Below are 25,411 nucleotides of genomic sequence, written 5' to 3' on the forward strand. Positions count from 1 at the left end.
GCGCTTTGCCGCCCAGCGGGTTTTGAAGGGACCGCGCCCCTTTGCAAAATGGCGGCGCGCAGGCGCAGCGGCGGCCGCGCGGCCCGGCGGGAGTTGTAGTCCAAGCCGGGCGGGGAAGTCCCGGCCGAACTACATCTCCCGGCATGCCCCGCGGCGGGGAGGCGGGAAGCCGGGAAGGCGGGGCCGGGTGCAGCTCTTTTCAGCGCCGCTGAGGTGAGGTGAGTAGGAGCTGTTGTCTCCTCTCCATCTTCCTCCTGTTCCGAGCAGGAGGTAGCCCGCTTACCGCTTTGTCTCTTTTCCCCGCTGGCGAGCGAGGAGGGAAGCTGCTGGCTGGGTTGTTCGGGCCCCCTAGCTGGGGTGGGCGTCGCGCCTCAGGGAGCGAGGGTCCTGCTTGCCAAGGCCTCCGGCTCCGCCGCCTTCTCGGCGCTCGACTTCGCCTGTCAGCACTCCCCGAGCTGGGGCTGCATGTGGTGGAGCCCAGCGGAGGGTGAGCGGTGTGCTCTGCCCTGTGAGCTGCCCTCCTTCGGGGGCACAGACTCAGCAGTACCTGGGTGGCTTTGGAGGAGTCTGTGCAACCCGTTAGCTGGGACAGCCCCATAAAGATTTTGGTGTTAAGTTTGTGGGAGACACTGGTCTAGGAGTGTTCAATATATTACCTTGAGAACCACAGTTAATATTCTTAGGAGAAAGACCTCTCTGAGAGAGCATAGAAGGGTTTGGGTTGGAAGGCACCTTAAAGACCTCTCAGTGCCACCCCCTGCCCTGGGCAGGGACACCTCCCACCAGACCAGGTTGCTCAAAGCCCCATACATCCTGCCCTTGAACCCCTCCAGGGATGGGGCAGCCACAGCTTCTCTGGGCAACCTGGGCCAGGCTCTCACCACCCTCACAGCAAAGAAGTTCTTCCCCAGATCTCACCTCAATCTCCCCTCTTTCAGCGTGATCACTGTACATGTTAGGGAAGAAAGGGTAGGGAGCTCCAACGTGCAGGAGGTGTCAGTGCTGGGGAGGGCAGGGTGGAGGGTGCCTTCTGCACCTTTTGCTGCCTCTTGCTTGCCAAAGAGTTTCCACAGTAGTACAGCCCATAACGATTGTTGTATAAAGCTTTTCTAAGGTAAGAAACATATCTCTTTGATAGTTTGAACCTCATGTGTGTTAACCGCACAAGTTAGCTACTAGTCTAATGACTTCAGCAAATCATAGCAGAATGAGAGTCTCGGGGGATAAGCTGGATAAGGGGGGGAAGTTTTAATGCGGGGTAATGATGGATTTAATATGGAGTAAACGGTGTGTCTTACTAGGGGCTGTAATTCATTCTCAAGATCCAGACCAATGGCTACTTCTCAGTAGCCAAGGCTAGAAGTCAATTACAGAATTTTAAGTAATGATGTGTCTTTTTCTCAAATTGAGTATGATGAATAAAAAGTTCATTTGATAGAAATTCTCAGTTAACATATACTAAAGCCTGTGGAAAGAATACAGGAACGAGCCCTATGGCTTTTGCTCTTTATGGGGTGCTTTTATCATGTCCCAGCGAATTGCTTTTGAATCTTTGCAGATAAATGGATTATAAGAAAATTGCGGATGAAGTTTCAGAAAAAATTTTATCGTACAGTCAAGATACTTCAGGATGGAGAGTGATAAAAGTTTCAGTAAGAAAATACTAGTTAATATTGTTTATGATGTTATTTTTATTATATACATTTTGTTGCAAAAAGTGTTTTAAACTGCTTTCCTTTAGAAATTAGTTGACAGCTCTTTACCAACTGCTAAGTTTTTATTTTTCCTTTTTCTACTTTTGAGAAAAATGTTATGGTTTCTTCAAAGCCTTCAAAAGAGTATGCAGGAAATATGTAAGTATTTACATTTCATTTGTCGTTGTCATGAATAACAACAGCTTTTTTTTAACAGTGACACCCACGATTGAAATGGAAAAGTTTACCATGTTCTGTCCTTCATTAAAGTGTTGTTTAGTTAATTATGGAGAAGATTTTGCACTGTAGTTACACTGGGTCAGCAATAGGGCTGGAATACAAGAGATGGGTTTCCCAAGCAATTTTCAGATGTTCCCTGAGAATTAAATATTATATAAGGCATATATTAATATGGAATAAGTAGATAAGAAGTAACAGTTTTGGCCTGAGGTCAGGGACTCTTCCTGGTGGAACGCTCTATTCGAGCCATTACATCTCACCAGCTGGGCTTCGCTTTTCACCCCTTCGTACTTGTGAAATGATGTGATACTCAGATGTGCTTACGCTCTCACTCTACCTTATCTGTCCTTTGTACCTCTTTTTTTTTTCCTGGCACCAGAAACTGAATTAACTGTACTGAGAATAAGAAGGTCATATAATGTCTGGAGCAGCAATTTCATCCGTCCTTCCTTCTCTTGCGTGATGAATTCTGTGCTAAGCAGCTAGACTTGGCCCAGCGGGTGGAGTTAGGCGAGGCGGACTAAATTGATCTCACAGCTTGCTGTCACTGATAGAGTTTGTTCTATTTTTTATTGTCCTACTGGAATTCTGGCTCTGCAATCCTGCTGCTTGTTTATGGTAGCTTTGGCACTCAGCTGGTTCTTTACTAAGCTGATTCAGCTTATTAAACCAAGGGAAAGAAAGAAAAAATATCTCACTGAAGCAAATTGCGCAAAAGCAGAGAAAAAAGGACACTTGCAACATGTCCTTAGACTCTCTCACTCTTTTTTTTTTTTTTTAATACCTAATGGGTATTTAATTATATTGAATGCCAATCTAGACAGATAGGCGGTAGAGAAAGTTAGCACCTGATTCTTTTTTCTCAATATGATGAGATGTTTGTCACCAGTGGTATTCTAAATCCAAAAGTCTTGCTTGGCTTTCTAATTATTTCTGAAGGTTTGGGCAAAGAAGGCATTAATTACAGAGGACAGTTCTATATTGCTAGTATTACAGAAGCATTACTTTACAGTATTATAATGGAAAATAGCTGTAATATTTCATTAGAATATGTTAAAAGCGCTGTTATCTTAGTTTGGATTTGCATGCTTTTTATGTGGCATTATTATTGTATTTCAGGTCTTATTTCAGTACAGGTGGATGTGAGGGAGTGAGAGTCTGGTTGCTTAGAATTCGTAAGAATGTGCCCGAGTTATTTCTGTGGAGGAAAAAAAAGATGTGCTTTAGTCTCAATCAGACATGAAGCCATTTTTGTTTTTACTCAGATCTGTATATAGCAAGTCCTCTGCAGTTAGGAGAAGCATCATCGTTCTTTTCTGCCATTCGGTACAGGGAGCCAGAATCTTTCATTCTTTTTTATTTTGTACAAATCTGTCACATTAACAAGCAGTACTGGTCTGTAGCATGTCTTTTGAGAAGGAATACTAGCTGTTTCTAGGAGCAAAAATCCAGCTGTTTGCATTTTCACTTTGACATTGAGTATTTATTAACTGCATATCACAAATGCTACTTTCTTTTATAATTAACAGTTTGCTTTACTTGCTAAAAGAAATCAGTATGGGCTCTGGTAGTGAAAAGCAATAGAGAATCCTTACTTCAGTCAGGTGAAATATTTTCAGCAGAGTTCAGGGAAGCATTAAGATGATTGTTCAAGGCTGAATAGGATTTTATTTGGAATTGTGTCACCTAAGCTCAAGAAAGACAATGAGGTATGTATTTTCAGTTTGTCTAAGATAGCGAGACTAGATTTGGTGATCCAGGCCGTCTTTGCCAGGCTTACTTCCTCTTTTTTCCAGTAATAATCCACTGGAAAAACTGGAAATTGAGATTTTTTCACAGGTGTGCCCTTTCTTTTATTCTAGCAACTGTGCCTAGAAGAAGTCCTCCTGATTAACAACTCACACTGAGTTTAGGAGAGAAGATATTACAGGATGCAGGCAAGAGCGGCTTAGGAGATTGGTAAACACAAGTTCATGGCAGTTATGGAAATAAAGGGTGTATCCAAATATTAATATACTGGTTTTAACTGATCCTGCCGCAGCTTCCATTCGCTGTTTTGGCATTAAAGTGTTTCCCATCACTATAGCTCCTGCTGTAGTTAGTGGAGAAGCTGGTTTCTGGAGTAATCCCAGACGCCCACAGTGCTGGCTCCACCAGGGCAGTGCGTGGTGACAAAGAGTTGCTGCAGAGGAAGAAAACAGTTTACAGATTTGAACTGGGCTATCTTTGCCCTTTCTGACTTAACGCTCGTGCATCATCAGGGTCTGTAAATCTGATTTCATGTCTCTTAACCTGTTTGCAAGCGTAGTCTCCTTTGAGCTTGACTGTTGTCCCGCAGCATCCTTCACCTTTGTGTTTAATTGCTCTCTGGGAGCTCCTACTGTAATGATTCGCGGTTTCTCCAGGAACTAGGTCTGAGAATTATCAACGAGCAGTTCCCAGCACTTACAGGAGTTTCCCATTTCCTTGTCAGAGGCCACTCTTCCCCTCCGTGAACTTTCCCTTGAACTCCTCGGAAGATTATGAACCAAAGTTGGAGAAATACCAGAATGTGCTAGTTCATAAACAGCGAGAAGATTTTGCAGTCGGTGTCAAAAAGGATTGAAAATACCTATATAGAAAAAAATAAATGAATAGAACAATTGCACATATTTAAATTAGCAGGTTCCTATCTAATAGCTCAAAAATAATTAATTTAAAATGTACGGTGTTAAGAATGGAATGGTCTCAAAAATCAGTTACAGAATGAGAGTTTTTATTACTACTTGAATTTTAATCGATCCATCAAGTGCAATCACGTTCGTGATATCATTATAGCCTGGCATCCCCAACTGCTAGATGCTTATTTTTGTAGAACTTATTTTTTCCAGTTCATAAATCTGAATTCAATATCTGGTTTTTTTATGCAACGTAGATACCGCGGAGAAGGGATAATTAAGGAAGTCCCTAGTAAAATTATTCCTTTTATGTATCTTCCTGAATATCGAAACAAATGGGACAAAGCGTTACAATCTTACAAGCTCTTGGAAAGGATTGACCAGGTAATACGATAATTTAATAATACAAAGTTTTTATTTTAACTGTTTCTGCATGAATTATGGTAATTAAAAAGACCTCTACTGGGTTAAGGAAAGCTCTCGATACCAAATACATCTGGGTTGGTAAAAACTCCTAAACCTGCTGCTTATGTGAAATGGATGTGAAATATGTCCCTCCCTTTAGGAGTTAAATATTTAGGGTAAATTTAAATATTTGTTATGAAAGAGATATCCTTAAGCATGCCAAGAATTCAGCCCACGGAGCACAACAGAAGTCTCCGTCAGGCTGAGGATGAGACACAAGGACAACAAGGTATAGGGAAAGCTCTCCTCTCAGTGAGAATAATCTGCACAAATGTAAAAAAAATCATGGAAATGGAATTAATGCTGTACTAGTGCTGTGAAATACTTTATGTTTGGAATTCCAGCTGCCTGGGGCTTTGTCTCGGGCACTCTGGAAACCCAGAACTTGGAATTCCTATGAAGAATATCAGTTCTGTGTTGGCTGCTTTTGCGTCACCGCTTGAGAGAGGTGGAGAGAGGTCTCGGAATGTATTACACGTGTATCAATGACTTAAATGTATGGAAGTGCTCCCTAAATCGGGGAAAAAAAACCCTAATCCTCCCATTTTTATCTTCCCTGAACCTCTCCCTCTCACATTCCTCTCCCTGGATCAGCTGGAGTTGGTCAGATGTTGGGATGGAGTGGTACATCCTGCTTTTTTTTTGGAACTGAGTTTAACTGATTATACATCTTTGTCCTAAAAGGCAATGTGCAATCCAGCGTGTGTATTTTAATGCAAATAGGCATTCTAGCTCCACTAAACCTGGATATCGAGTTTTTCTGTGGAGAAATTACACTCCTACCTCTAATGAGGCCAGAAGGAATCCCAGTGAATCCCTGCCCTCTTAGTTCAGCACTAACTAGATATAGAAGCTGTTGCCTTTTGCTGACAAATAGGAATGAATCCCTTTTTGCCGCATTCTCATTACTCAACATGTAACGCTGCTTTGCTGATTAAATAAAATTAACTTCTTACATACTAATTGCAAAAAAATGACTTTCGCTTACTCGTAGGACACGGGTATATACCACAGCGTAACGCGCAGTTACGGCATGGGGCTGATTTCATCCCGAGATTTTGTTGACCTGCTGCACGTTAAGCCCTACCCTGGCGATATCCTCACAACTAACTGTAAGTTGCACGGAACCGCTGCACGCTTGTGTGTTTTGGCTGCGTCCTGGAGATCCCGAGGGGAACGGCTGTGAAGTTCTGCAGCCTGATCACACTAGGGAGCACCTTGGTCTTATATGCATTAACAGTCCCCTCCTGTTTATCCCCCAAAGTTGCTTTTTTTTAATCCTGAAACTGTCAAAATTGATCTTCAAAGAAAATACTGTGTTCTTTATTTATTCTCCTATTATGACAGTATTTGAAAAACTGAATAAAATGCAGTAGTAGTAGTATGAGGAAGGTAGAATTTATTATTTCATAATATAAATTTCAGTGTTTATTTAATGGTGGACACCAGGATGCCCATGAGCCAGCAACGTGCCCTTGTGGCCAAGAAGGCCAATGGCATCCTGGGGGGCATCAGGAAGAGTGTGGCCAGCAGGTGGAGGGAGGTCATCCTCCCCCTCTGCTCTGCCCTGGGGAGGCCCCAGCTGGAGCACTGGGTCCAGTTCTGGGCTCCCCAGTTCCAGAAGGACAGGGAACTGCTGGAGAGGGGACAGCAGAGGACCACAAAGATGCTGAGGGGCCTGGAGCATCTCTCTGATGAGGATAGGCTGAGGGACATGGGTCTCTTTAGTCTGGAGAAGAGAAGACTGAGGGGGGATCTGACTGATGCCTATAAATACTTCAAGGGTGGGTGTCAGGAGGATGGGGCCAGGCTTTTTTGAGTGGTGCCCAGGGACAGGACAAGAGGAAACAGGCACAAACTTGAACATAAGAAGTTCCTTCTCAATATGAGGAGGAACTTCTTTCCTGATGCATTTCTGTGCAACCAGAGTCCCTTCCAACCCCATGTCATTCTGTGATACTATACTAACACTTTTCTGTATTTAGCTGGCTTCCTGACCTAATGCTGCGTGCCTAATAGGGTATTCTAATTTGGCCTATATTTGATTCTCCCCGAGTTGGTTTCTGTAAACTTATGCAAAATCTAAAATGATGAATATTGCAACTGTGTGGCCCACCAGGAAAACATCTCACCGCTGTTTCATTTCTGTGCCCATCTTTTTCCTTTGTGTAGATCTTAGTACGTGGCAGAAAACATTTTTTTTTTAATCTTGGAACTTTACTGACCTCTTAGTTTTCTTTCAACACTTTGTTATGCATAAGTAATGGATAACTCAAACAAAAACAAACCCCTCCTAACAACTCCTGTGCATGTGTGCAGCAATTTCCTCATCGTCTCTGTGATTGCATTTGCTAATTAATGACATCTGCTGACAAACTGACTTATTTGTCCAGCCCTGAGCCCCACCTCAGGTGTGGTAGGTATGTGTGTAGTAACGTCTCAAGGAGAATAGTTTTGGGAATGCCTGCCCAAGCATCAATAGGTATTTTCACTTCTATTTAATTACTTACACAAATATTGAATGTACTTCTGGTATTTTACGTAGAGAAGGAAATTACACATCAGTGACCATATTGTGACACCTTGTACTAGCCCATAGCAGCTGGAGTGGTTTCTTGTTTTTTTTTAAAAGGTATTTTTGTGTCATGTGATTGACATAGATAATTAATTTTGATTTCGTTGTTGCTGTGTGATGATTTACAGCTGTCAGTGTGGAGTACTCCAGCTGCCCTCCAACTCCCTCTTGTGTCCGCGGCTATAACAATCCCTGTGGATACGTCTGCTCCCCTTTGCCTGAGTATGTATTTAAATCCCCCTTCATTAGCATCTTTGATTACTCAGTTGCCTTCTCTATACAAAGCTTAACATTTAGTGAGCCACCCAACTTTTTATTTCCTTTAGTTTTATTTTGGGGAAATTTTAGAGTTTTGTGACTCAGACTATGGAAACTCTTACACACCCTCCAGTTAATATTATTAATTTCAATAGAGACGGACTATAAATTATAAACATTTTGTACATCTCAATAAGATTCACAGCAAAAAGTGTTAATGGAAGGATTTTGCTCCTTTCCTCACAGGAATCCGGAGCATTCCAAGCTGGTTGTGTTTATTCAGCCAGAACTAGGAGGAATGCTTCCAGGTTCCCTGGTGGAGACAGCGTTACCTGCTACTCTCATCAACTTAATCACTGAAACCAGAGCCGGACTGAAAGGCTTGAAAGACCATAATTAAACGTAAGTGGAAAATAATAAGCACTTAAGTTGTGCATCTTTGACTTGGATTCAGTTTTTTTAAGTAGATGATGAAGTTTTATTTTAATTGTTGTTTATGTGGAAACGCATCAAGCTTAACCTAACTGTTAAAATGCTGGTTTTCTCTGTTCTTCGGAATGATGGGAGGATTTACACTGAAGCGCCATCGAAGTACAGGATGTCGCTTTTGATGTAATCAGGTGATGCTTTGTAGTATTTTTGCACTTTATATGCAGAGTAAATATATATATATATACACGAGAATCTGGTGATACAACTTGATAAATGTTGCAATGTTAAAACACAGCAGTCCAATATTTTTGCCATAGCTTTAAACAAACTTTGATAAATTCTTACCTCACTTATTGTACTCGACTGAAAGAAGCAAACATCTTGTGTACTAGAGATTTTAAACATGTTTATTAACTCTAGAAGCGTGCAACTGTAATTAACAACTCTTTCACTGTGTTGGAATGAAGTATTTGAAGAAAAGCCTGATTAATTTGTATCTAGCGTCTCATTAAAAGCTGCTCTTTGTACACAGAGTTGTTTGTCATTTTTCTGAATCCTGAGCACCAAACCTAAACAGTTTTTATGTGCTGACTAATTTCCAGGAACGAGCTGGTGATATGATTCATTTGGAAATAATGTTTCCCGTTAGCCCGCAGTATTACTAGTACCTCTGGTTAGGAGTTAACTGCAGGAAAAAGTGACAGCCCTGTGAATAGCGTTTCCCATTACAAATCACAAGCAGTGGTGAAAATTAACGAAGAGTGTGAAAATTGCTTTCATCTTCTCTGCTCAGCCCCTTCTCGAATTGTTAGAAACAATTAATTACATACTTTAATTTTCATTGAGTTATACTACGTAAAAATTCCTTCTCCCCAGTCAGTGTTAAGGTATTAATAATGAATATTAAAATATATTTCCATACTACAATATTTTTAGAACTAAAAATTCACCAGGTAAACATCAATTTGTAAGAGAAAAAATAAGACAAATGAGTCACCAGGAGGTTGTATGTCCAAAGTTGTCAAAATACACTTTTAATATTCACATCTTTACAATTTACAGTAAACTTTTAATAACTAAAGTGCCCTTAAGTGCTGATTCTTACAGTGTCACTACTATGAAAAACACTTCACTGTGGCTTAAAATATCTTAGCAAACTGTTAGACTGTGATGGACACGGAGCTGTGTTCCTTCTTCCTTTAGTTGGTTTAGGCTTTTCAGGGGGTTTATCCATCGAAGTCTTGGACAGAGGTTCCCGATTCTTCCATTCAGCCAGTAATTCTTCTTGCACGTCTGCAGGCAGTTCGTAAAAAGTCTTTGTATCAATATTAGGAGGAAATACAACTTCTGCTTTCCTGCTACAAGCTTTACCCACAGAAGTTGTTTCAAGGGCCTGCTTATCTTTGTCCAAGGTGGGGACACGCACAACAGTGTGGCTGGCTCCAGCCTCCAGAGGTGACAGATCTCTCCCTCTGGAATTCTGGGAGTCAGGAGGTTGGTTTTCTGTACTGCTGGGACACTTGGAAGAACACGTGTCCCTGGAGCCGTGTGCCAGAGCAGTTGTGGATTGATGAGCTGAGGGGATGCTGCACCCTGCAGAGTGCGTATCGCTCTCGAGTCCCTTAGAATTCGGGGAAGTGCCGTACACCCCTTCCGCAAAAAATTCCAATGCCTGACCTGAAACGTCCTCAGTAGGCATTGCTTCTGGTTTTGCAGAAAGAATTTCTTTTTTAATATCTTCCGGAAGTTCCCCAAAGACTTCCGGGTCAATATCAGCAGGAGACAAATGAAATGGGAAGTCAGGAATTCCTGCTTGCTTTATATTGCTTTGCTTTTCCTCTGAAAGTTTCCTAGTTTTTGTAGTTCCAGTTCTGTTGCGGTTCTGGTTCCAAGAAGCGCTTCCCTCACCTTGTGAGACATTGTCCGCTTCCTGTGGCAAAAAATTTGTTTTACTAACAGCAAGTTCATCTAATTATTCCTTAGCAGACAGTAGTATTTTTTCCTTATGGTAGGTACTGTTTTTTTAAATCTTATTTTCAAACATAGGCCTTAAAAGTACATACAGGCAGGAATCCTTTTCTTATTTTAAAGTAGCAAATACTTTGAAATTATGTCGTATTGCTTTAAAACTCTGGAGCTTTAGGATACATGATATCCATCATGTTATCCATCATGTTATCCATCATATTCCCGAGCAGTTGAGAAACCGAGGAGTTTATCAGTGCGCAAAAGTGCCATGTCAAGACAGAAACAGCAAATTCATGACAGAACCTAATTGTGAAGTTACTGAGTTTTTGTATTATGTACTGAAAGCATCTTGAGGGAATATTTAGCAGAGTTTCCACAGACAGCTCTTATGTTGTCCACAGTATGCAACTGGAAGGTAGGAGACAGATTGATTCAATTCCGAGCAGGAATTAGAAGTTCACTAGATTAGAAGTGGCTGATACAGAACTGAGCCTTTGATTAATTCCTAGTGTGAACACGGAGACTTTAGAATGCACAGGAAGATAAATAACTGCTGTGAAAGTACCTTTAAGGCATCAAGGTAAATTGTAGGCAACTTTAAGGAGATTTTAGCCTAAGCCAAAAGACACTTTGGATGACAATATCTTGAGTAAGTGGCCTGTTGTTTCACAAATGCTAAATAAAGGGCAGATCTTGCTGGAATGAACAGCCAAATTCAGCAGTAATTTTTTTTTCTAGAAGACTTAAGTTTGGCTTTCTCTTGGGGTGAATTCTGTTCTCTTTAGTTAAGGGGCCTGATAATGTATCTGGCTGTCCCGTTCAGGAGAGCATTAAACCTCTTTTAAGCAGTCTGTCTAATCAAAGAAACCAAACAAGTAACATCTTAGAAGACTCCAAATAAATCTTTTTTTTTTTTTTTTTTTTTTTTTTTTACCAGGTGAACAAAACTTATAATCCTAAAAATTCCAAAGCAGTTAAGGTTTAAATCTATATAATAAAGACAGAAATAACCTCGGAACTTTCTTATCTACAGATAGTTTTCAGTATCTTTCAGCTTACCCGGACACGTTTCCCAGAGCCTGGTGACATCTGCTTTAGATAGAAGCCAATGGATCCTTTCTTGCTGCTGGGAAGATCTTTGAGGTTGGAGAAGCAGACGCTCAGAAGGGTGAGATGAAACGGTAGTTCTACATCTATCATCTTTCGAAAGAGTTTCATTAATATAGCGACCAAGGGGGAGATAAGGTTGCTGTTTTCTAAAAGAAGAAAGGTGGGGGGAAAAAAAGCAATGTATATTATCAAGAGTAACTGACTGAATAAGATGCATTTAAACAGCAAAGTACAAACACTGCTAAAGGCTTCCAAAATAATCGGTCGATATAATCATTAAGATGTTTATTCTGCTGTGACAGCTACATCCTGAACGGAATAACAGACCTTTTCTTTCCCTCCAGAAAAAATGCTTAATTTCATTCCTGTGAAGATTACTTTATAGTACGTACTTAGGTTAAAAAAGAATTCCAGAATACAAGCCCAGCTGAATAGATTTAAAAAATGATCCAATTCTAGCAAAAAGGGTTCTAGGTATAGAACATTACCCTAAGACTGGTATTAACGTGGTTTATTGGGGTTTGTGTGAATCTGTGAGCTGACAGTGATTTAGTCTCCTCCAACATAGAATTCCAGTAGCAATTTTGAAGCGAGAAGCTACAGGGACTTTCAGTAGCTTCTTTAGGGCTGTAAGAAATAATTCAGGAATCGGCAGCAGTGATTCTCTGTGCTGATAAAGCAGCGATTTAGATTTATTTCCTCACCCCAATCTGAATGAAGCGTCAAATGAATTGCAATTGCTGGTTGGAAAAGCTGAAGTCTGAGAAGGATGAGAACCTTTATGTTATTAATTTTCAGAGGCGCATCAAAAAGACATTTTATTACATAGCAATTTGAATTATGTTCTCAGTTTTACTAACAGAGAAAAGCAGATTATTAATCTGGGAAAGCAGCCCCTGGTCACCCTTTCCCCTCTCCTAGAGAAATTTCCTGCCAGGAATCCAGCCAGGCTGGGTTAAAATATGGAAGTAACATAGAAATTATTCCTACAGAGAAGTATTTTTTTTTTTTTTTCCGTATCTCAGCAAGATACATCCATTACAAGTAATGGAAAAGTTTCCAAACATTAAATGTAGGGAATATTGTCATGAAATTAAGTAACGGAATATTACAGAGAAATTAGCAGCACAAAGTTGATACTTTCAGAAATTTGAAGTTTTACCTTTTCCAAATTTGGGAATGAGATGAGGAGGAATAGGACACTGCCGGCTTTCCCGATGAAACCATTTATCGGTTGAGGAGAACTGGCGTATGGTCAACCTGATTGTATGCGGCTGTCTTCCGTCTTTGTATATTCTGTGGAGCATTAACGTGCACAAAATTATTACTACGAATAATTTTCAGAGGGTCTATGGAAACTGTTACAAAGTCAAATTAAGCATTTACAGATCTCCCACCACTTCGGGCTTTACTCTGCTGATTATACTGGGAATTTTGGGTCCTCACTGGTTCCCTTCGTTACCCATAAATCAGAAATTCAATGCCATGTGAATACAGTCTTCAACTGAAGTGAATGTGGAAGTTAAGTGGGTCGATCTGCAATACTGCCACGTTTCAATATTTAATACATCAAAAGTAGTCTCGTCTTCGCAGTTAAACCCTGTAAAATCCTCAGCTTGTAGCTCTTTTTACTTTTCCAGGAAACATCCCCACTTTAACAGCAAAACGTTAGCTGGCTTTTGGAAGAAGGATAAGAAACAATGTCTGTAATTGTGTCTTTCCCTCTCCAAAAGGCATTGGGAGGGTGTATTTTCCCTACAAAAAAATAACAATTCTCAATTCTACATGTTTTAATCAAGATAGGACAAACATAATTTAAATTCTGGGATTACTGAGCAATGTCTGCGACGCAGATAAAAAAAACTCCCTGCCCATAATACTAACAGAACTAAAAGGGATATATCTGTTGGGGAGAGAAAATCTTTAAGACCTGTAGGTTATTTTAAGGCTTGGAGAGGCATGCAGAGAGTATGAAAATATTTAAAGAAAATAAAAATAAAACTCAAGAACTAACGGGGGACACAAAGGCTATTCAGGACTGACAGAAAGCATTTCAAAAATGGGAAGTTGAAGAATGGCAGAACAGGAAACAATCCAGTGCTGCTGGAATATTACTCCTTTTTAATAATTTTTTTTCAATAAAGAGAGTCAGAGGATAGAAAGGGAGGATGGGAAAGTCACAGGAGTCAAGACATGAGTAAACGCATCCTCCTGCTACACTGGAGTTTGGATACTGCCTGGATTCCCAGGGCAAGGGGAGGAGGAAGAAATGAAAACGTTCTTTCAGATGGACAGAAAGATCAGCTGTGGGACAGGAGACAAACAGTGAGCACCAAGGGTCTGAAAGCAGAGAAAGTCACTTATGGGAAGAGAAAGAAAACCTGGCATTTTACTGAGAGAAGAAATGTAGAGTAGGAGACAAACCTAACACGCTCCGAGTCCCTTCGGGTCACAATCTCAGTCATCAAAAAGAGCTACTGAAGACAGTCACCTGTCTAATAGGCTACGAAGCAGTTCTTCAATTTTCTCTTTAACTTCCACTTCCGATGAACATTTTTTAAAGGAATCTTCATCACTAAAGGACTGAAAAAAACCCCACATTAGTCCTTTCAATTTGATACTTACTTCAAAATTCTGAAGAGTCAAAAAAAAGTGTCACGATAAAGTGTGTAGAATTAACTCCAAGGTACCTTTGACACGCAGAGCTCGACTGAATTTCAGGAGAACTACACATTAATTTGAGTTAATGTTTAATTAACTCAACTACATACAAAAATACAGCATTTTGGTTAGTCCAGCAAAGCTGTATAAAACTAAAAGCGACTTTTTTTTTGCCTTTTATAAAGAACTTCAGAACAATTCTGGTACCTGAGGAGGGCCTGATGGAGTCACAGGGGAGTCATCTTCTCCGTAGCTGAGTCTTTGGATACGCTGAGCCATGGAAACACCCAGTTCCTTCTCTAACACAGCAGACGGGAACGCTTGGAGATCACACACGTTCCTAACACCCAGCGTTTCGAGACGTTTGGCAGTTTTGTAGCCAATGCCTAAATAAAACGTGTATTAAAAATACACAGAAAAATCAATATATACACACATATAAATAACGCCCACCCATATAGTAGTGACAATTATTTTCACGACTACTCTTTTCAGCAACGTTTTTGGTGACTTTCCATTTGAATTTTAGAATCTGCCATTAAAAAAAGCCATCCTGGGACACAGCAAAGTTCTGCCTGTGTCTGTATTCATCAACGCTTCCTGGCCAACAGCACAGCATCAGGATAGAATAATTAGGGAAAATACTTCCTCCAAGTATTTTATCTGTTCCAGTAGACTGTTTTAAGAACTGTCAGTAGGTTTCCAATCACCAACTTTTTGAAACTTGATATTTAAAACCTATTATCAACCAAAATGTTTGGGCTTCGATAAAAATAAACTGAGATTTTTGGTAGTTTTGAAGGTACGTCGCAGCCAAAAATGGGGAAAAACCAAAGTCCTTTCATGCCTTTTGCTGAACAAAACTCCGCTTGTGAAAGAAAAAAGCACCTAAACACGCTGCCTGCTTGCGAGAACTAGATTTTAAAATCACTGCAGTAATTTCTTCAATATTTTTTCTTATGATCCTAGGAGTTGTCAATATGTTCTCCATCGTAGCACCGCGCTTACCGGGCACTTTTTGGATGTGATCGAGGCCGCGTATTAGCTCCTGGCAGCTTTCAGGCAGCAGAACCGTTTGCTGGTTTGGTTTATGGGTCCCAGACACCAGTTTAGCCAGTACTTTGTTGGAGGCCACTCCTGCGCAGCCCGTGAGGCCCAGTCTCGTGTGTATGGCTTCCCTCAACTCCTCCGCGACCTGAGATCCGATAACCAGTCTTACGTGCGTTGTGTCCTGCAAATTTAGAGCTGCAAAGAAAAAGGAAGTGAGTTTAGTATGGAAACAGTCACCTCGTTAGCTAATTCTCTAGATTTAGATGTTTTTCACGTTGCGTTAAAGAAAGCTGTATTGCCATGGCTTCTGTGTCTCGGTCTAACCTCACTCCTGCTTCCCAAAAACCCGGGTAAAAGGGAGACTGCTCCTGTCCAAAAACAGGGGCGAACTATCCAGGGGGCGTAGGGAGTATTTTAAATATAAAATACAATATTTTAAGATATCTCCAAGTGTTAAATATCAGGCATTCTTGTACCACTGTGATCAAAGTAAGAGATCTACAAATCTTTAATTTACAGGGCTGCCTCGCAGCCAAGTTTTTATTGCTCACATCCAAATGCCAGTATTTATTGCTCACATCCAAATGCCAAATGTTTACCTTATTTTTCAACCCGAAGAATGTTTAACTCACCTTGGTCGTTGTACACGTGGCCGGACACGCAGAGGCTGGAGCATCCGCTCTGCTGCAGCTGGGTTAGTCTCTTCTCTACAATCTCTGTGATATCCACAAAGTTTTCGTCAAACCCAAGCCTTTCCACCAGCGGACAAAATTCCCCCAACAACTCTAGGAGGAAAAGATACCCAAGGATAAAACGCACACAATTAATACTCTGAGGTTTTCATTTCTGCAGCAATCTGTGGCTGATTTCCAGTGGATTCAAGTCAGACACTTGCACAAAGAGAAACTGTGTTCTCTTCTGGATAAAATAATAATTTTAGTAAAGAAGAGGAGTATTTCTTCATCCCACAACTGCCTCCGACACCTGCTTTTCTTCTCCCCAAATCTCTTCTTTCTTTCCTCGTTTCTTTTTGAAATTACACTTCTTAACCTCTGTGTAATTTCTCCTAAGGAAACCCGTTTCCCAGCTGGGTGGGCTTTCACTTTTAGGTCATTACTATTTCACCTGCTACCACTGCTAATGATAGAGGAAGTAATCAACGATAATGCTGGCATATCATTTAATTAAGAGATACTGGAGACTTTCACCTACTCAAAGGCTTCATTCTGCCCGATTGCTTCACATTTGGAAATACATTACTGCAGTCAGTATTTAAATAAAAATTGTTCCTAAAGAACTATGTGGCCATAATCCTAACATATAAGGCTGTAGGGTGCTGCACCTGGGGAGGAATAACCCCCTGCACCAGGACAGGCTGGGGGTGACCTGCTGGAGAGCAGCTCTGAGGAAAAACACCTGGGAGTCCTGGTGGACAACAGGATGACCATGAGCCAGCAATGGGCCCTTGTGGCCAATGGCATCCTGGGGGGCATCAGGAAGAGCGTGACCAGCAGGTGGAGGGAGGTCATCCTCCCCCTCTGCTCTGCCCTGGGGAGGCCCCAGCTGGAGCACTGGGTCCAGTCCTGGGCTCCCCAGTTCCAGAAGGACAGGGAACTGCTGGAGAGGGGACAGCAGAGGGCTACAAAGATGCTGAGGGGCCTGGGGCATCTCTCTGATGAGGAAAGGCTGAGGGACTTGGGGCTTTTGAGTCTGGAGAAGAGAAGCCTGAGGGGGGATCTCATCAAGGCCTATAAATACTTCAAGGGTGGGTGTCAGGAGGATGGGGCAAGTCTTTTTTCAGTGTTGCCCAGGGACAGGACAAGAGGAAACGGGCACAAACTGGAACATGGGAAGTTCCATCTAAACATGAGGAGGAACTTCTTTCCTGTGAGGGTGTCAGAGCCCTGGGAGAGGCTGCCCAGAGAGGTGGTGGAGTCTCCTTCTCTGGAGACATTCAAACCCCACCTGGACACGTTCCTGTGCAACCTGCTCTGGGTGGCCCTGCTTTGGCAGGGGGTTGGAGTAGATGATCTCCAGAGGTCCCTTCCAACCCCATAGCATTCTGTGATATAAGATCACTGTGATACATTTATAGTGCCTGACCCAGATTGCAACCAAGTCTGATTCTTTATTTTATGAAATTTTGACATTATATGACTATATTTGGTACGAGGCTCGTTCTGATAAGAACTTTTAGAGCAGGAAAATGTCATATGCTATTGCACACATGCAGGTGCACACAGAGTGTAACAAAAAGTGTTTCTCCTCTACTGAAATATTGTTAATTTCGTACCTGTAACCTTGTAGGACATCTCCCTGTACGGAGTCAGATCTTCTCCGTTAACCAGTATCAGCTGAGGACATGTCTCTTTAGCATCCTTCACAGACATCAGCTTCTTAACTCCACGCTTCCTGGCTTCGTAGTTACAGGTAACGACGATGTTTTTCTGTTGCACGCCTAAAAATTAAGGTTAGGTATTTTTTATAAGCGTAGGTTTCTTGGTACTTTTCAGGTATTTTCAGGCCACTGCAAAGACCTCTGCTTTGATCAGAACGCAACATCATAGAATGAGGAAAGAAACCACCAGGATGGTCTTATTTTACAAGACTATGAGAAGGGCAGATCTCGATTTAGGCTGCTGGATGGTAAGAACATTTTAAAACCTTACATTTTTTTCCCCATTGTAATACTGCTCTTAATTTTGGCAATCTTCCCCGCGAAAGTGCTTTTTATGTAACCGGCATCGTTTCACGCTGCGCTTCCTCGACTTGGCCATCGACATTCCCGGCGTTTGGAGGGAATGAAGCGTGTTTCGGGCGTGATGTGTCAGCAGGCTCTGGCTCAGCTGTGGGGCTCGGCCCCCTCTATAAAGGTTACGAACCAGTTTCGATCCCCAGAACCGCTCGGACACGTCGGCGAGCGCCTGTGCTTGTGCTCACCGGGATTTATTCATCTCCCAGTCACGGCCCATGACACAGACGTGGCTGCCAAGTGGCCCACCACACGGCCATCCCCTCAGATCGTTCCTGGCCCTAATTTCTGCCCGAATACACATTAATCCCCAAATTATCAGCAAAGGAACTCGTACCTAAAGGCTTGTCTCTTAGCTGGGGGTGCCGGATCATTTCCACTTGTGCATAGAAGCAGTCCAGGTCGAGGTGTGCGATCACCCTGCGCCCTGCGCTCCTGTGCCCGGCTGCCAGGGGAGCAAAGAAACAGATTTTTCTTTCAGGGTGCGACACCGAAGCGTCTTTTTAATCCATTTCTGTAAAAATAATCTTGTCTTTAAGTCTGCTAGCGTAGCCCTGTTCCGTTCCCCACCCCACCGACACCCAGCTCCCCTCAGCGCCGCCGCCGCCGCCATTGCTGCTCACACGGGGTGGGCGAGGCGGCCCCGCCGCCCGCCTGCGGGCGAAGCCAGTCCTCCTCCTCTTCCTCCTCCTCCTCCTCCTGGGGCTGCTGCGGCGGCTCCCGCCGCTCCGTGGGCGGCGGGACGGGCTCCATGTCGCCCGGGGCCTGACTCACCCGCCGCTCCCGGCCGCGCTCCCGCCGCTCCCTGCGCCCGCCCCGCCGCGGAGCCGCGCCGCGCAGGTCCTAGCGCCGCCGCCGCCGGGGCCTCCGCCGGGCGCCTGCGGGGCCGCCGAGCCCCGAGGGGCGACGCGGGGGACGAAGCCCTCCGGCGGCGGGAGAGGCTGTGGCTCCGTGGGGCTGAGGGAGCCGGGGGCCGGGAAGGCGGCGCGGTGGCCGGAGCGCGGAAGACACGAATAAACTGACCGTGGGGGGCTCCGGGGAGGCGTTGTGTTGGGCGGGGAAAATGGGGCGAATTGGGGTTTACGGTAGAGCGGGTTTGTCGGCGGCCCCGACGCCGCAGCGTGTTCCCGCACCGCTCCCCCTCACAAGCGGGACCTGACGGACGGGTCTCCCCGCCCCGGCCGCCGGAGAGCCCCAGCCCCGTCCCGCAGCGCGTCCCTCGGCCACGACAGCCCGTGCCCCCGCCCGCCCCCGCCGCGGCCGCTCTGTCCCGCCTACGGCGCTCTCTATGGTCGGCGGGGTTGGCCGCTCCGGCCCCTCTTAGGCCGCCGAGACACCGATTCCGGGGCTCGGCCGCGGAAGCGGGAGCCGGGTGAGGGCTCCCTCGGCTGCGCGCGCAGCCCGCGCTCCTGGCGCCCAGCAGCGCGCGGCGGCCGCCATCGCCAGGGGGTCCCGGCCCCGGCCGCCGCCGCCGGGAACAATAAAGCTCTTGTCGAGAGCGCCGGGGGCCGGGCGAGCCCCTTCCCCGCTCCTCCTTCCTCCTCTTCTTCCTCCTCCTCCTCCCGCCGCCGCTGCGGGCCCTGCGCCCGGTGGATGGAGAAGCAGGGCAGGATGGACTGCCCCGCGCTGCCCCCGGGCTGGAAGAAGGAAGAGGTGATCCGCAAGTCGGGCCTCAGCGCCGGCAAGAGCGATGTCTACTACTTCAGGTACGCCGCGCTGGCCCCCTGACAGCCCCGCTACCCCCCCTGCGGCGGGACGGGGCCGGCCCCGGCAGGGCTCCGCCGCCTCCCCGCACTCCGGCCCCGCCACCTGCTCCCCGCGCTCCCCCCTGTCAGGGGCGGCGGGGAGGATGGCGCCGGTCCCGCTCCTTTCCCCCCCCGCCGCCGCCTGTCAGAGGGCCGGTCCCCTCCTGTCGCCCGCCTGACAGGGAGGCGCCGCTCCCCGCCCGCCGCGGCGGAGGGGCTCGGTCCGTGCCCGCCGACCGCCTGTCCGGGGCGGCGGGGAGAATGGCGCCGGTCCCCGCACGCCGCTGGCCGCCTGTCAGAGGACCGGTGCCCTCCCGCCATGGCTCTGCCCTGTCAGAGAGCCAGTCTCCTCCCGCCATGGCTCTGCCCTGTCAGAGAGCCAGTCTCCTCCCGCCATGGCTCTGCCCTGTCAGAGGGGTGAGGCCGGTGCCCTCCCGCCATGGCTCTGCCCTGTCAGAGGGGTGAGGCCGGTGCCCTCCCGCCATGGCTCTGCCCTGTCAGAGGGGTGAGGCCATTCCCTTTCAGCCATGGCTCCCCTGTCAGCGGGGTGACACCAGTGCCCTCCCGCCATGGCTCCCTGTCAGAGGGCTGGTCCTTTCCAGCCGTGGCTCCCCTGTCAGGGCGTGAGGCTGGTGCCCTCCCGCCATGTCTCTCCCCTGTCAGGGCGTGAGGCTGGTGCCCTCTGGTCATGGCTCCCTGTCAGAGGGCCAGTCCCCTCTGGTCATGGCTCCCTGTCAGGGCCCACTGGGCGGTCGGAGCTGGTCCCCTTCCACCACCCCCCGCCTGACAGAGGCTGGGGCAGTGCGGGGAGAGGAGGGGGCAGATTGGCCCTGAAGGCAGCCCAGCCCCAGCAGCGGCATGGGTGTCCCCAGGGTGGGCTGGAGGCCGAGTCCCCCCTGCTGGAGCCCTGGCCAGCCGCCATGCCCCTTGCTCGCTCGGAGCTGCCGGCAACGATGCTCCATGGTTCCCGGCCAGCACCAGGCAGGCAGGGAGCTGGCAGGGCCAGTAAGGAGCCCCTCATCCCAGTTTTCCTTTGTGAGGGGAGTGCTAATGACAGCCCTCCCCAGCCTAGCTTTTTGGTAGAGAAGGGTCAGCCCCAAGAGAACACCCTCCCCACATTTAAACTAAGTCAGAGTTGCCATAAGACGTCCTACCAAAATAGTTAGGTCATCGGTGGGGGGACACACACCCCCCACACTGAATTAATTAGGAAGCTTACCATTAGTAACAAGAGTTGAAATTTTAGCAAAGTTAAGCGCATGTGAAAATTGGAGAAGTCTTGCCGCTGCTAAACGTTCTCATTATTACTGCACAGGGTATAGTAAAACCAAGAGAAGCAACAGCAACCTAATTTTGTCTCACCCTCCCGCTTGCTTTCGGAAACTGAAAAGGTAGTTCTTTTCTCAAGGCAGAAAGCACACAAATTCTGAAGTCTTGCTCCTTGGGCCGTGCTTCTGCAGCACAGCAGAGGAAGCTGTCTCCTGCAACGGCTAACCTCTTACCCACAGCTCCTCTATTTATAGCTCTGTGTGCAGCTGATGAACCACACCTGAAACCTCTCCCTACCATCGCTGTTTCCGAGCAGGCCTCTCGCAATCTCCTCTGGTTGCAGGGAACGGACTCGGTGGTCTCTCTGCTGCCCGGCTGGAGGAGGGAAAAGCCGTGCTTGCTCCCTCGCCGATGCCAGCTCATGGAAAAGTGGGTTTCTGCCCGGTGTTGAATGTGGGATCATTTAACCCATGGTGTGCCGCTGCTAAATGAAGCGTCTTGACAGCATCGCTAGATGAGGAGGAGGAATGTTGATTTTTCCTAAGCTTTTTTGAATCAAACCGATTGAAAACTCTTCTTTTAAGATGAGTTCTGGTTTTTGTCTTGCCGCCTTTGTCTGACTTGCGCTCCCAACCGTATGCTAATACTGCGGCAGATGATTGGGTAGCATCTGGCATCGCTGTCTTAGCTCTTTGCATCTGCCCTTTCCTTTCTGCGGTGCTGCCTCGTGAAGCCTGGCTGAAAGATGGCACTTGAGCCTACGGGTTTGAATCCTCTTTTCTGGATGGCTCCTGGTTTCCTGCCGATTGCTAAAACTGAACTTTCTGCGTAGGATTATTCTTTCCAGAATTAAATGCCAGACTTTTCTCAAGCCAGACAGTCACTGCTGACTGTGTTGGAATATATTTAACGTAGAAGGCCCAAGTAACTTCAGCTATTTGCTCAGAATGACCTTTTTTATAAACACTTTTAGCCCCGTGTTTGTCTCATCGGGACGTAGGGGTGTCAGTGTTTTATGTATTCCAGAAAATGTGGGGAAAACGCAGTAAGTTCTAGTATTTCCAGGTTTTCCTTTTTGCTTTGCAGAGAATGATATGTAACCTCATTAAGTTCATTAAGGCGCCTTAGTTAGCTGCCTAAAAACCTGAGGTTTATGTTTTTATGATTTCTTAAGGCTAGGAAAAAACCCAAAAGGGATTGGACAAAGCTTCATTTGCTGCCATGGTCTAAATAATAATAATAGTAATTAAGAACAACTCTTGCAAGATTAGTCCGTGTTGCAATCTACCTTATTTGCATTTTGAAACTTGCTTCTTTCAGAACTGCTTGATGGTATTTTAACATGTCACGCTTTAGGAACCTCAGATAAAGTAAACCAACTTCCAGTAGTTTCTGGTGGGATGGTTTTTGCCCCTCTTCACGTATATCCGTGAGTCTTCTGACCTTTGCGATTATCATAAAAAAAGCTATTAAAAGAGGGGTGTGGTGGAAATACTTCACAAATCCTGTAGTAGATCCAAATTTGAGGTTAGCCCCTTCTCTGTAACCGTCTGAGCCTTCATCCTTCAGACTTTGCCGCTGCTGTTGCCTAAAACCCTCTTAAGAAACGCTTGAACGCAATTTTTGTTGAAGATGCAAGACTGTAATCTGCTCATCACCGACTCTAGAATTCTGTCTTTTTAATGTGGGAAAGTGGTAGGAATAAATGTTTCAAATTTTAGGAGGCCTTCCAGCATGGTTAGCAGTGATGCAGATCTTCTGCCAAACAACCGCAAAATTGAAACTAAAAACTTACCAGGCAACTCATAGCTTCGAGTTTGTTGATTTCACTCCAGATTACAGGTTTGGAAAAAATAACTAGTCATTTATGTCTAGAGAAATAACTTCTGTACAGTAACAGGACTTATTTCTGCACAACCAAAGTGAAACAAATAAAAAAAAAAAAAAAGTTTTTATGGCTGCAGGCAGGGCTGGCATAGGAAATTTATCTTTCTCTTTTTTTTTTTCCTTTTTTTTTTCTGCTTTTCATTCTGTTATAGCTATGAGGCAGATTTCAGCACTGCTATATTTAAAACAAATGAAAATCTGTTTTGATCCAGTAAGTAGAGCAGGCCAAATACATTCAGAAGAGTTATGTCACTCTAGTTCCGTCGGGGGAAAAAAAAATTTAAAAAAAAAAAAAAAAGAAAGAAGAATGTTAATAAACATTACGCTGTTAAAGTCTGTAGTTGGGTACAAAGTGGGTTTTTGGTTTGTGTGCCCTTTACAGGCTAATATTTCTTAAATGCCTGCATCGTCAGGATTTGGCACGATCCCTTAAAGAGCAATACCACCCTTTTTTGGCAACTGTAGGCCGATGATGAAAATGTGCATGGCATTTTAATTTGTACATCTTCAGAAGAATTCACTTAAACCTCCAATTGCCTAATTTTATGCAGACAGTCAGGAGAAATAGATTTCCTTGCGTGTGTCTTGATTTGAGGATGCACAAATGACACCGGAGGCCTGGCTTGGTTGGCAGAATCCTCATTGATGGTGATGGAGAAGTTCTGGAGCCGAGTTTGAGGGAGGACAGGATCGCTGCATTTAGTAATATAAACGTATATGATGTAGGGAATAATAGCGCATTAAAAATCATGATGCTGAATGTAGGACAAATGCAAAACTAGCACAGCGTTCTCGGAATAATAAATGCTTGGTTTAAGGCTCTAATCCACCCGTCAGGTAACTCCTGGAAGGCTGGACGTGCGGTAGGTCTGCTGTGCGGTGCCCGGAGTGACCGGGTGTTCTGTCTCCAGAGCAAGGGATGGATGTTCCCAGTGACAATGGTACCGATTAGAATCAAGATTATGATGGTGCTGAGACAAAACTGTGTTCTTTTGAATCAGTTTGAGATTTTTCCTCCAGGAATATACGTGATCCTTTCTAGTTTAAAGAAGGTAGGAATTCTCCATCTTGTCCATACTATAAAGTGAATGCTCAACTTACAGCAAAGGCAAGCTAAAAGGTAATTTTTGTTGATCCTCAAGAAAAAGAAGGCCTCTTTTCTGCCTTTGCTACAAAGTCCTTTGTAGTGTCCTCTCCATACCTGCAGAGCGATCATCTGAGAGCATTCTTTCACTTTGGCTACGGACAGAATGTTACGTTTAAGGCTGTACATCTGATTTTTCTTTTAAATCAAGCTGCCGTGCTTGTATGAAACGTAGTTCCGATTTGTCGCAACTACTGTTATCTTGTTGTAATCAAAGTTGTCTGAGAAACTGTACCTACACAAAGAGCATTTTTAAAGTGACTCTTCTAATAGTAACCTATTTATTTAAGGCCTAATACTGTAGTAAATTTGCACCATGATTTTTTTTAAAGTATTATGTATTCAGTGTACTGTGAGGTAGGGGGTGCTGCTGTCCTGTTGAAAGACTCAGTCCTGCGAAAGTCTGAGTAAAGTGGGAATTTTGAACGTGGATATCTCAGCTTCTGATTTATTTATCCCTTCTTTTGGTCGGTAAAATCCCTTTAGTGTTTATAACGCCCTAGAGCGTTTACCTGTTGAAAAATATTCCTTAAACTCCGGCATGAAATTACTTTTCCTAGCAGCAGCAAGTTAATATTCTGGTTTATTTTATTTGTTCTTCGTGGGAAAAAAGCAAAGGAGAACTAGTCTGCTTTTTTTTTTTTTTTCTAGTCAAGATTAAAAAAAGCCAAGTGGTTGACACCGCTTTCAGTGGGTTCTAAGAGGCTGTTAAATTTAACTACAAAAGCTTTTCCAGTATAGGTGTACCCATGGGGCAAACAGACAGCCCTTTGAAGTTTGTTTTGTGGTTTGACTGGAAGATAAATACCGGAGAGTTTCCAGTGACAGTAATATTAGTTTAATTCTGTGCGCCTTTTTTTGCCCCCCCCCCCCCCTTTTTTTTTTTTTTAAGGTGAGCAAGTCAGGACTTCCTAAGTGATGCTCAGTTGTGCTTATATTATACACAGGCTTATTGTTTTTTTTGTTTTTAAAGGAGAATGTAAAAAAAAAGAAGTTTAACGGGTGTTATTTCGTATTTCCACGGCTCAATTACTTGCCTTGATCTCTGAAAATGCGTGGTAACGATCTCCCCTACTTAAATTTGAGGCAGCGTCTGGAATGCTGGTTAAAGCATGCTGTCTAATAGGGTCTTAGTGCGTAAAATAAATTTATTTGCTTTGTAGGGTGAATTCATCCCTGTCTTGAAAGATAATGATTATTACGAAGTCATAGTGGTGACTCTGACTTCGTTTTACGAGGGCAAAATGAATCAGCAGAGCTCATCAGGTTGTTTAGGAAACAGAAAGAGATTCTGAAAATTGAATCCAAAATATTTCCATAAATAGAAGATTAAATAAGAATCTAGAAATGAACCTTTCACCATTGGTAAATTGGTGTCAGTGGCTGTTGGTGCTTTAGTGTTGTGCTATGAACTGTATGTACTAGTGTGTAAAAAAAAATAAATACATATATATTTTTGTTGCAAGCGAAATTAGATACCGAATGCAGAACCCTTTTGAAGGCA

General features: G+C 44.5%; 3 protein-coding genes across 3 annotated transcripts in view; 2 read left to right on the forward strand and 1 right to left on the reverse strand.

The window, feature by feature from the left end:
• The first annotated feature begins 196 nt into the window (after positions 1–196).
• Positions 197–8,851, forward strand: LOC141477481 (stAR-related lipid transfer protein 6-like). Its single transcript, XM_074166685.1, has 7 exons — positions 197–218; positions 1,559–1,652; positions 1,804–1,853; positions 4,849–4,975; positions 6,051–6,168; positions 7,760–7,853; positions 8,136–8,851. The coding sequence occupies exons 2-7, from the start codon at positions 1,563–1,565 to the stop codon at positions 8,287–8,289; spliced, it is 633 nt and encodes a 210-aa protein (XP_074022786.1). The 5' UTR covers positions 197–218; positions 1,559–1,562; the 3' UTR covers positions 8,290–8,851.
• Positions 8,852–9,333: 482 nt separating this feature from the next.
• LOC141477051 (DNA polymerase iota-like) lies at positions 9,334–18,615 on the reverse strand. Its single transcript, XM_074166093.1, has 10 exons — positions 18,467–18,615; positions 18,200–18,297; positions 17,404–17,568; positions 15,743–15,895; positions 15,069–15,305; positions 14,268–14,446; positions 13,891–13,982; positions 12,562–12,695; positions 11,349–11,545; positions 9,334–10,251 (listed from the first exon to the last, which is right to left on the reverse strand). Exons 1-10 carry the CDS (start codon positions 18,613–18,615, stop codon positions 9,451–9,453), a joined length of 2,205 nt encoding a protein of 734 aa, XP_074022194.1. The 3' UTR covers positions 9,334–9,450.
• Positions 18,616–19,271: 656 nt separating this feature from the next.
• The window catches only part of LOC141477093 (methyl-CpG-binding domain protein 2), a 34,372-nt gene continuing 28,232 nt past the window's right edge, over positions 19,272–25,411 (forward strand). Inside the window, exon 1 of the mRNA XM_074166149.1 lies at positions 19,272–19,568. Coding sequence (XP_074022250.1) covers positions 19,456–19,568 — 113 coding nt within the window. The 5' untranslated portion in view covers positions 19,272–19,455. The remainder of the gene's footprint in view (positions 19,569–25,411) is intronic.

This window comes from Numenius arquata, chromosome Z, assembly GCF_964106895.1.
Source record: "Numenius arquata chromosome Z, bNumArq3.hap1.1, whole genome shotgun sequence".
NCBI lineage: Eukaryota > Metazoa > Chordata > Aves > Charadriiformes > Scolopacidae > Numenius > Numenius arquata.